Source organism: Manacus vitellinus, unplaced genomic scaffold (assembly GCF_001715985.3).
Source record: "Manacus vitellinus isolate BGI_N305 unplaced genomic scaffold, ASM171598v3 scaffold_78_pilon, whole genome shotgun sequence".
NCBI lineage: Eukaryota > Metazoa > Chordata > Aves > Passeriformes > Pipridae > Manacus > Manacus vitellinus.
Genome location: NW_021940807.1, coordinates 452,710 through 463,618, shown reverse-complemented (window position 1 = coordinate 463,618; position 10,909 = coordinate 452,710). Strand labels below are relative to the sequence as shown.

Here is a 10,909-nt window from a genome sequence, read left to right as displayed (position 1 = left end):
GGGGAGCTGGGGGACCCCTCGGGGGGGCTGGTCATGGGGGTCCTTAAGGGGTGACAGTTCATGGGGACAGGGGGGTCCCCCAGGGGTGCTGGGGGTCCCTCAAGGCTGCCAGTGCGAGGGTCTGGGGGTCTCCTTTGGGTCCTGGGGAAGGCGGGGATGGGGTGCTCCCCTGGGGGTGACAGGCATGCTCTGGCAGATCCCTGCGGGATGGGGGTCTGGGGGAACTCCCCGGGGCTGCCGGGGGGTCCTGACCCCTGAAGCCCCCTCCCTGTCCGCCCCAGGTGTCGAGCTCCCCGCGGCGGAGGGCTGTGCCGGGCGCGGAGCTGCAGGAGCTGCGGAGCCGCACGGAACGCGCCGAGCGGCGGCTCCTGGCCTGCGAGACCCTGGTGGGGGAGCTGGGCAGCGGCCTGGCCAGCCTGGGCACCGTCCTGCAGGGCTACGGGGAGCTGCAGCAGCGCCTGCTCAACCTGGAGAACCTCCTCAAGAACAGGAACTTCTGGCTCCTGCGCCTGCCCCCCGGCTCCCGCGGGGAGATCCCCAAGGTAACGGTGTCCGGGGGCTCCCCGGGGTGGGGGGCTGAGCTCCTGCGTGTCCGGGGGCTGTGGAGCCACGTGGGTTCCCTGTGCTTCCAGGTGCCGCTGACCTTCGATGACATCTCGGTGTACTTCAACGAGCTGGAGTGGGAGAGGCTGGAGCGCTGGCAGAAGGACCTGTACAGGGCCGTGATGAGGGGCAACTACGAGACACTGGTGTCCCTGGGTAAGGCTCAGGGAGCCCTGGAGTGTCCCGAGCTGGGAAGGACCCACAAGGATCACGGGTCCAACCCCTGGCCCTGCACAGCCCCAACAATCCCACCCTGTCCCTGAGAGTGTTATCCAAACGCTCCCTGAGCTGTGTGCCCACTGCCCTGCAGAGCTGTTCCAGGCCCAACCACCCCTCTGCGGGAAGAACCTTTTCCTGATATCCAGCCTAAGCCTCCCCTGGCACAGCTCCAGCCATTCCCTTGGGTCCCCAGGGGCAGAACCACTCCTGGGCTGCCAGACCCCCCTTTTCCCACCCTCCTGCCTGTGAGCCAGGAGCAGCATCCACGGAGAATTCTTGGAGTAAATAATAATAATAATAATAATAATAATAATGCAAAATAATTTCTTAGAAAGAAATATCTGTGTGAAACGCTTTTCTCCCTGGCTATGGAAGTGGATTCCAGAGTTGGGGAACCATCATCATGCAGTGCCAGGGCAAGGGGGAATGGCTTCCCACTGCCAGAGGGCAGGGGAAGTTGGGATATTGGGAAGGAATTCTTCCCTGTGAGGGTGGGGAGGCCCTGGCACAGGTTGCCCAGAGAAGCTGCCCCTATCCCTGAAAGTGTCCCAGGCCAGGCTGGACAAGGCTTGGAGCAACCTGGGATAGTGGAAGGCGTCCCTGCCTTCCACTAGAGGGAAATGTTCCAGCCAAAGCTTTTCCCTCTCCTTTGGAATTTTAGTTCATGCTCTGTTGGTTGAGATCCTTTTCCTGGGTGGATCTTGCCACAGGGCCAAGGAAGTGGCTCCACTGCCATGGATGGAGCAGGGATGGGGTTTCTGTGTCTCTGCCGGGGCTGGGGAGAGGGGAGAAGGGTCCCTTTGGGAATCTGCCAGGATGAAGGTGCAGCAGCTCCCAATAACCCCATCCTCTGCTCCATGAACAGACTATGCCATGTCCAAGCCCGACATCCTTTCCCGGATCGAGAGGGATGAAGAGCTCGGTGACAAAGAGGATCAGGAGCCCCCATGGACACGGGCTGGGGACAGACAGGAGCCCCCACAGGCACCAGAAGAGATGGACCAGGCAGAGGAGTCTCTGGGAGCTGAAATGCCCATGGAAGCTGGCCCAGGTGGGTGCCAGGAGGAGGTGGCTGTTCCTGGAGATCTCCCAGGGTTTGCTGACCCCGTGGATCAAACTGCCCTGGAGCACCGGGAACCTTCATTCCAAGGGGGATGTTTGTGCTGTGTCAGATGGATCCCATGGAGAAAAGCAGGCAAAGCCTGCAGGAGGGGCTGGGATGGGGTCTGGAGCAATGGGGCTTCCAGAGACATTCCTGCCTGCCACGGTGAGAGAGGAGACGTGGTGGGAAGTGAGGAACTGGGAGTGAGGTGGGAAGAGGAGGCTGGAGCTGCTCTGCTTGTCCTGCTCCACTGCCAGGGGTGGGGCAGGGAGGAGGTGTTTGTGTGTCTGTCGGGGCTGGGGACAGGGGACAAGGGTCACTTTGGGAATCTGGCAAGATAAAGGTGCAGCCAAACCCTAACAAACCCCCCTTCCTCTGCCCCAGGAGTGGACAGTGCTGTGTCCAAGCCCAGTGGCCCATCCCGGATCGAGAGGGGTGAAGAGCTCCCTGAAAAAGAGGGTCAGGAGCCCCCACAGACACACATTGGGAACAGCCAGAAACACCCACAGGCACAGACTGGGGACAGCCAGAAACAACCACAGACACGCTCTGGGGACAGACAGAATCACCCACAGGCACAGGCTGGGGACAGACAGAATCACCCACAGACACACTCTGGGGACAACCAGAATCACCCACAGGCACACACTGGGAACAACCAGAATCACCCACAGGCACACACCAGGGACAGCCAGAAACAACCACAGACACGCTCTGGGGACAGACAGAAACGCCCCCAGACACAGACGGGGGACAGACAGAAACAGCCCCAGACAGGTGTCCCCAACAATCAGAAGCCCCCACAGACACCAGAAGAGACGGAGCAGCAGGAAGAGGCTTTGGGAGAAGGTCCTGTCCCCATGGAAGGGGGGCCAGGTGAGTCCCAGGGGTGCCAGGGGGGTGTGTTTCTCTGGCAGTGCCCGTGGCAGAGGGCACAGCTGCTCCTGATGCTCAGAGGAGCATCCCCAGGGAGGAGTGGGAGCCTTGGGTCGCTGGCACGGGCCAATGGAAGGGGGTTGAGGGCCTGGACATGGGAATACAGCCTGTGGAGATGGTGGGATGGGGCTGCTCTGTGGAGGTGATGGCACATGGCGCCTTGGTGTCCTTCTCCCAGCCCTCCCTCTGCTTTTGGTCCATGTGTGGCTTTGCTCCAGTTCCTCCCAACACCTCACAGGCTTTCCTTAGAATCCATGAGCTTGGAAAAGCCCTCTAAGACCATCAGCTTCCTCCATCCCCCAGCACTGCCAAGGCCAGCACTGCCCACGTCCCCAAGTGCCACATCCACAGGGCCTTTAAATTCCTTCATGGATGGGGACTCCACCCCTGCCCTGGGCAGCTGTGCCAGGGCTGGGCAGCCCTTCCCAGGAGGAATTTTCACAATATCTAATCCATGTCCTGGCTCTTGAGCCACAGCTCTCTCCGGCTTTTCCACACACTCCCGGCAATCTCCAGTTCCTCACACCGGAGCAGGGAGCTCTCCATGGGTCTTTCAAATCCCTTTTCCCTGCAAACAGAACTCCCCATCCTGGTGGTGAACGTCATGTCCCTGGGGGGCCATCGGCCAGGGATGGAGACAGAGGAGGATCCGGAGGATCCCGCGGATCCCGACACAGGTGAGTCACCCTGTGCTGGGGACAGGGGGGCTGGTGGACAGGAGGCAGCTCCCAGAGCTCTGATGGGCTGGAAATGGGGAGGGAGAAGGACAACCATCAGGAGATGGGCCACCACTGACCCACGTCCCCAAGTGCCACATCCACAGGGCTCTGAAATCCCTCCAGGGATGGGGACTCCACCCCTGCCCTGGGCAGCTGTGCCAGGGCTGGACAGCCCTTCCCAGGAGGAATTTTCCCAATATCCAACCTGACCCTCCCCTGGTACAGCCTGAGGCCGTTCCCTCTCATCCTGTCCCTGTTCCCTGGGAGCAGAGCCCGACCCCCCCCGGCTCCCCCCTCCTGTCAGGGGGTTGCAGAGCCAGAAGGTCCCCCCTGAGCCTCCTTTTCTCCAGGCTGAGCCCCCCCAGCTCCCTCAGCTGCTCCTGCTGCTCCAGCCCCTTCCCAGCTCCGTTCCCTTCCCTGCACACGCTTCAGCCCCTCCATGTCTTTATTGTCCTGAGGGACCCAAACTGCCCCCAGGGCTGGAGGTGCCTCAGCAGTGCCAGCACAGGGGTGGGCCCTGCCCTGTGTCTGTGTCACACCAGTGTCCCTCTGTTCCAGAGGAAGCCTCATTACCAGAAGATGAAATGCCGTGTGAAGGGGATTCTCCCGAGAACACGGAGGTGAAGGAAGAGGAGCCTGAGGTGCTGCCAGAGGATTCCACACCCTGTTCTGGCTCAGAGATCCAGAAGTGCCCCAAAAACGAGCCGGTCAAAGCCAAGAACAAGAAGAAGCCGAACCGGTGCGAGACCAGCAGCCTCCTGATGGGGAACTGCCGGCGCGGGTACGTGCGGGAATGGTGCCATCCCTGCACGGAGTGCGGGAAGCGCTTCCGCCTCAAGATCAACCTCATCATCCACCAGCGCAGCCACGCCAAGGAAGGGCCCTACGAGTGCCCCGTGTGCGAGATCGGCTTCACCGACAAGCGGCACCTGGACCTGCACCGGAGCGTGCACGTCAAGGACAGGGCCGTCGGAGCCAAGGTCTGGGGGAACGTGCACCCGGAGCTGCGCGTCCGCCCGCGGAGGGACCTCTGCGGGGGCAGCCCCGGGCTGGGCAACGGCATCCACACCGGGGGGGCCTTGCTGGGCCAGCCCAAGGAGGAGCCGGACGGAGGGGGCGGGTCCAGCGCCAGGGTCGCGCAGCCCCCGAATCCCAAGCTGAAGTGCATCTACTGCAAGAAGGTGCTGTCCTGCCCCATGTCGCTGCGGCGGCACCTCCGCACCCACGCGCGGGAGCGGCCCCACTGCTGCAGCTCCTGCAACAAGTGCTTCACCCGCCACACCCACCTCCTGCGCCACGAGAAGATCCACGAGCGAGCCCGGCGCGCCGCCGCCATCCCGGCATCCCAGCATCCCGCGGCTCCTGCGGCCCAGAGGAACGTTTCCAAGGGGAACACGAGCCCCAAGCCAACAAAAGCGGGTCCACCCAACGTGCTCCTGTTGGGAGCGACACAGCTGGAGCTCCCGGACAAGGGCTGCCCCCTTCCCAACCGCGTCGGGAGAGCCGTGCGGCCCGTGGTCCGGCTGGGGACGAGGGCGGCGCTGGCAGGGGTGATGGAGAAATGACCACGGGGCAGATCCGAACTGTGTGTGGCCCTGGAGAGAAGCTGTGAGTGTTGGGTTTGCGTGTGGTGGGGCACCAGGGTTGGGAATCTGCTGCGTTTTAGGAGCTTCCCGGAGTTGTAGAAAGAATGGGAAGCATGGGGACCATCACAGAGAGCAAATTGCAGGAGCCTCCAGCAATCCGAAATGCTTCACCATTCCACTGACGCTTGTGCCCGTTGGCTGATTGCTTGGAATTTTGCCAAGCTGACGTGCCTGGGAGATGACCAGGTCAAACGGCAGCTGAGCTCTCCCATTCCTTGACACTGGAACTGACCCCTCGCCTTGGGAACACAACTGAAGACGACAGGGAGAAGGGAATGGAGTGGCAGCATTCCCAAGGAGCCCTTTGCTCCACTGACCAAGCTTCCTGACCAAGACGCCGGATGAAGGGAAACCCCACCATGTCCCGGCCACACTTGTCACACCCCATCCCAGGGAGGAGATCCACCAACCCCTGCAGTGGGTTGGGAATGCTGGAGCTTTGCACTGGAAAATCCATAGAACAAATCAAACCCCACTGTTCTGATCTTGCATATTCCAGGGGTCCTGGCCACTCCATCAGGGAGTCCACAGGCACTCTTGGGACCATCCTGCATGGATGGAGTCATTTTGGGAACACTTGATGGGTCAGCCAGCCCTGTGCTGCCCAGCAGTACCTGATCCTCGTGGATCCGCCACGGCAGCCACCGGCTCCTGCTCCCGCTCTCCCGACCACAGCTCATCTCCTTGTGCCCCGAATCCCACTGTAAGGAATCCTACAGGAAACCAGTTCTGCAGCTACCTCAGCCGGAGGGGAGGGAGACCTGCCCAGAGGCAGCCGGTGAAGGCCAGGCCTGGCACCGCTCCGGCATCCCTGGAGCCACGGGAACTGTGTCCGTGGCCAGAGCCCCCCGCACTGCTGGTGCACAGGGAACACGTCCCTCCTGGTGCCATCGCCGCGCGGACCCAACAGAGAAGCTGTTGGGACTCTTGAATTTAGTTTTCCAGGTTTTTCTTTTTGTTTTCCTTGAGTTGTTTAATGTAGTTACTTGACATCCTGAAGTTTCTGTCCCTCTCCAAGCGGTGAGGCCGGGACCCGGTGGCTTTTCCCATCTTTCATTCCCGGTCATTCCCAAGGTGTGATGGTGCTGCTGTGGGAAGCTTTGGGAACTGTGCCACATCCAGGTGTGCCCCTCAGCTGCCTCCCTGCCCCCTGGGAGGGACAGCAGTGTCCAAGCTGCTCCATGGGGACACACACCATGTCCCACAGCTCCTCCAGGCCAGCGTGTCACAGTTCCTGCCCCTGGGGTGACAACGGCAGATGGGTCACTCCGTGTTCCCGACGGGACGTGGGGGCGGTTGCTGCCTTATGGATTGCATATGGATTGCCATATGGATTACTATGGATCTGGCAGTGAGCCAGTGGCTGGTTATCCTGTGGGGGCAGAGATCCCAGGGGATCCCATGACTGAGCTGGTGGTGCCGGTGGGTGATCCTCCCCTGGCCAGCAGAGGTGCCGGCCCCTCCTCAGGCCAGCAGCCCCAACCGGGCATTTCTAAAGCTGTTTTGACCAAGACCACCATTTCCTATGACATTCCCAATCCCTTTCTCAGGATGTGGAATTAATAAAGTATTTGCCTCTATGTCTGGCTGTTCTGGGGGCTGTGCCAGTGCCCATGGGAATGGCCGGGGCTGGAGGAACTGGGATCAGCCAGGACAGCTCTGACCAGAGTGGGGGGGGTTTTGGAATCACTGCTGGCAGCTCCATCCCTATGGAGCCCCTGGGACCCCAGGCAGGAAGGACGAAGCCTCCGCAGGCAGAAGGATGAGCGGCCGAGGGGAGCAGGGAAGGGCAGGGGATGGAGGAGCCTTGGATGCCATGGGCAGGGAGATGCCATGGGCAGGGGGCAGTCCCTCAGCACTGCCAGGGAGTCCCGTGGTGCCCAGATCCTACAGAGGATTCTGTGGGGGATTCTTGTGGGACCATTCCAAATTCCCATCAGGCAGCTACACATTCCTCCCTCCCTCCCCCCAAGGAAGGTGGTGACCCCCATCCCTCTGACCTCCCAAGCTCACCCCGAGCCCACCCCCTGGAGCACAACAGGAGACCACGAGTCTTTTATCCAAGTCTCTTCCTGGTTCATCCACTGATTCCAACCGCAGCCCAGCCCCCCGCAGTGTATCCAGGCCACTGACAAGCCCTGGGCCACCAACCACCCTGGGGACACTGACCACTCCCAGATCATCAACCAGCCCCAGGCCAGCGACCACTCCCAGGCCACCTCTGTCCAGGCTGGCAGTGTTCAAACAACCCTGAATTCCACCATTCCCCGAGACCCAACACAGCCACTCCTCCCCTGAATCCACGGGGCAGCGGCACCGCCTGGCTCGGTTCCAGCCACTGACCCTCCTCTGCTGCCTCGTGACCAGTCCCTGGGGGCCTTTCCCTGCCCACGCAGCACATCCTTCCTCCTCCTCCTCCTCCTCCTTCCTCCTCCTCCTCCTCTGTCACCTCCTCCTGGAGCCCCCGGCGGTGCCACAAGTCCCTGGGCGATGTGACCCCAGCTGCCTTCCCTCCTCCATCCCTCTGGCTACCGACTGTCCTGGCCCAGAGCCTCGCAGGGCTCCAGCTCCCGCTTGTGTCCCGGCAAGCTGCCGGCCGGGGAGCCGGCCACGGCGTGCACCTTCTGGTGGTGGTTCAGCGACTGCCGGTGCCGGAAGCTCTTGGTGCAGCCGTGGCACTGGAAGGGCCGTTGCTGGGTGTGCCGGCGCTGGTGCTCCTCCAGCGACGCTTTCTGGGGGAAGCTCTCGGCGCACTCGATGCAGCGGTAGAGCCGCTCCCCGGCGGCGCTGGCCCGCRCCGGCCGGCCCGGCCACGCGCCCCGCGGCGGCCCGTGGATGCGCTGGTGCTTCTGCAGGTGGTGCTTCTGCACGAAGCCCTGCCCGCAGGAGGGGCAGCGGTACGGCCGCTCCCCGGTGTGGATCCGGTAGTGCTTGTTGAGGTTGGACTTCTCGTTGAAGCTCTTGCCGCAGTCCGGGCACTGGAAGGGCCTCTCGCCCGTGTGCAGGCGCTGGTGCCGCAGCAGCGCCGCGTGGTGCGCCAGGCTCTTCCCGCAGGACGAGCAGATGAAGGAGCCGTTGCTCTTCCTCTGCTGCCGCGCCAGGAGGTTGCGCGTCAGCCGGACGCTCTTCCAGCCCGGCGGGAGCGCCCTGGGATCGTCCCCGGCGGCGCAGGGATCGTGCTGCTCCCAGCCGGGCTGCGGCGAGGCCCCCTCGGCGCCGGGGTCTTCTCCCAGCGGCATTCCCTGGGGGAGGGCGAAGGGCTGCTCCGTCCCTGCGCCCAGCACGTGCTCCATGGGGAAGGGCAGCCCCGGGGCAGGGTGAGCCTCCACCGGCACCACCACCGGCTTGAACTCCCCCAGGGAGAACTCCCCCAGTCCTGCCCCGGCCGCCTTCGGCCCGGCCACGCCGTGGCTCTCCCAGGGAACCGGCTGCTCCTGGCTCAGGGCACCCTCCTCGTCCAGCCTCTCCGCAGGGGCCGTGGGCAGAGCCAGGAGCTCGGCCCCGTCCTCCGGCGGCTGCTGCTCTTCCTTCTTGATCACGATCATCTCACCTGCGGGGACACAGCAGTTCATGCCCGGGAAGGGAAGTTCTCCCATGCCCACAGCTCCAGAGCGGGAGCAGGAGAGGAGCTTCCCCACCACCTGTTGGTGAGCAAACCGGCAAAGAACAAAAGGAAGGTTTTACTGGGAAGAGGGGGACTCCAGGGCAGCTTGTTGGACCTCAGAGACATGGAATCATGGAATAACTGAAGTTATAAAGCCCTCTAAGATCACCAAATCCAATCATTAACCAAGCACTGCCAATGCCACCACTAACTCATGTCCCCAAGTGTCACATCCACACGGCTTTAAATCTCTCCAGGAATGGGGACTCCACCACTGCCCTGGACGTGCTGGACACAAGGGACACAATGGACTGACAATACAATCCTCACAAAGAGTCCAAACCAGAGGGAAAATGAAGGCAAAGCTGAGCTGCAGAGTCCTCCATCCTGGAAGGAACTTTGTCAGGAATGGTGGAGTTTAAGTGGGCGAATCCAGGGAAAAGGATCAAAGCAAAACCTCCCCGGAGCAGGAGGGAGAATCCACCCACAGGCACATCCAGTCCCAGAGCCGCTCCCTCTGAGCCTTGCTTCCCATTTTCCACCCTGACAGACCCCATCCAGTCCAAGTGGGTCCTTGGTGCCCACCCTCAGTGCCCACCCCTGTCACTCACCGTCACCAAGCTGTCCCATCACCGCTCCCTTCTCTGGCAGCTCAGGGATCCCGGGATCCTCCCTGTCCTCATCCGGTGGCAGCAGCGTGGATTTGGAATCGGCATCTCCAGGCCCTGGGAAGGAGGGAGTGATGGGATGAACACTGATGGTGAGGCTCAGCCAAAGGGGAGTCCTGGGCTCTCAGGATGATCCAATCACACAGGACAGAGTCAGTCAAACCAGGCATGGGATTTCCCAGGAAGTGTCTGTCCAACACTCTGCCTCTAAAATTTTAGCCCAAAATTAATCAGAACTAAAATTTAGGACTCTCTGCAGCAAATCCCTGCCTGGTGGTCCATGTATGGCCCATATCCCAGAAAAAAAATGGTGCAGGAACACCGGCTTCAGGACAAGTTACCTGGAATCCCCCCACATTCCACATGGGGAGGGCTCGGGAGCTGGATCAGCCCAGGGATGATGATGCCTCTGACATGATCTGACTGATCCTCCCCGAGAGGGACCGTGGCCTCATAATTCCCCTTCACAGCAATCCCGTGGAGCTCCTGGTTGTCCGTGTTCCCCCATTCCTGCTCGGGCAGAACGGCCGCCTCACCCTCGCCCACCGCTGGCACCTGGAAGCACGGGAGGCTCCACCACAGGGATCCCAACCTCATCCCCCCCAAGCCCTACCGGTGCTCCAGGAGAGCCCGGCAGGGTCCGGAGCTCCTACAGACGGAGCTGTGTCATGAGGGACATTCCCCGACATCCCAGTGAGGCTCAGGTGTTTCCCCTCAGACCAGTCACCGTGGGCTCATTCCCATCCCCATTCCCGGGTCCCATCCCTGTCACCATGAACTCATCTATTCCCATTCCCTCAGGCTCATCTCCATTCCCCTTCCCCATCCCTGTCACCATGAACTCATCTATTCCCATTCCCTCGGGCTCATCTCCATTCCCCTTCCCCATCCCTGTCACCATGAACTCATCTCTATTCCCATTCCCGTTCCCCAGAGCTTGCCCCTGTCACTGTCAGTCTGCCCCTGTTCCCCGGGTCCCATCCCCGTCCCCATTCCCTGGTGCTGGTCCCCATTCCCTGTGTCTCGTCCCTGTCCCCATGGGCCAGTCCCTGTCCCCATCTCCCGGGTCCCTGTTCCGTTCCCTGGGGTTGGTCCCCATTCCCCGGGTCCTGTCCCTGTCCCCATTCCCTGTAACCCGTCCCTGTCCCCATCTCCCGGGTCCCTGTTCCGTTCCCTGGGGTTGGTCCCCATTCCCTGGGTCCCGTCCCTGTCCCCATTCCCTGTAACCCGTCCCTGTCCCCATGGGCCCGTCCCTGTACCCATCTCCCGGGTCCCCGTTCCCTGGGGCAGGTTCCCACTCCCCGGATCCCATCCCTGTCTCCGTGGGGCAGTCCCTCTCACCGCGCGGGCCCTTCCCGGTTCCGCGGGGCGCATTCCCGTGGCGGTCACCTGTGTCCGCTCCGGGCCGTTCC

General features: G+C 62.1%; 2 protein-coding genes across 2 annotated transcripts in view; one reads left to right on the top strand and one right to left on the bottom strand.

The window, feature by feature from the left end:
• Positions 1 to 6,798, top strand: part of LOC103756386 (zinc finger protein 777-like) — a 7,770-nt gene extending 972 nt beyond the window's left edge. Inside the window, exons 2-7 of the mRNA XM_029964670.1 lie at positions 261 to 542; positions 633 to 759; positions 1,688 to 1,873; positions 2,309 to 2,800; positions 3,439 to 3,537; positions 4,138 to 6,798. Coding sequence (XP_029820530.1) covers positions 261 to 542; positions 633 to 759; positions 1,688 to 1,873; positions 2,309 to 2,800; positions 3,439 to 3,537; positions 4,138 to 5,144 — 2,193 coding nt within the window. The 3' untranslated portion in view covers positions 5,145 to 6,798. The remainder of the gene's footprint in view (positions 1 to 260; positions 543 to 632; positions 760 to 1,687; positions 1,874 to 2,308; positions 2,801 to 3,438; positions 3,538 to 4,137) is intronic.
• A 479-nt stretch (positions 6,799 to 7,277) lies between these two features.
• Positions 7,278 to 10,907, bottom strand: LOC112841489 (zinc finger protein 74-like; the record flags this gene model as incomplete). Its single annotated transcript, XM_029964669.1, has 5 exons — positions 7,278 to 7,631; positions 7,675 to 8,775; positions 9,441 to 9,554; positions 9,839 to 10,052; positions 10,887 to 10,907. Coding segments are annotated over 4 exons (1,371 nt in total), but the record flags the coding sequence as incomplete, so codon positions are not given.
• Between the last annotated feature and the right edge of the window lie 2 nt (positions 10,908 to 10,909).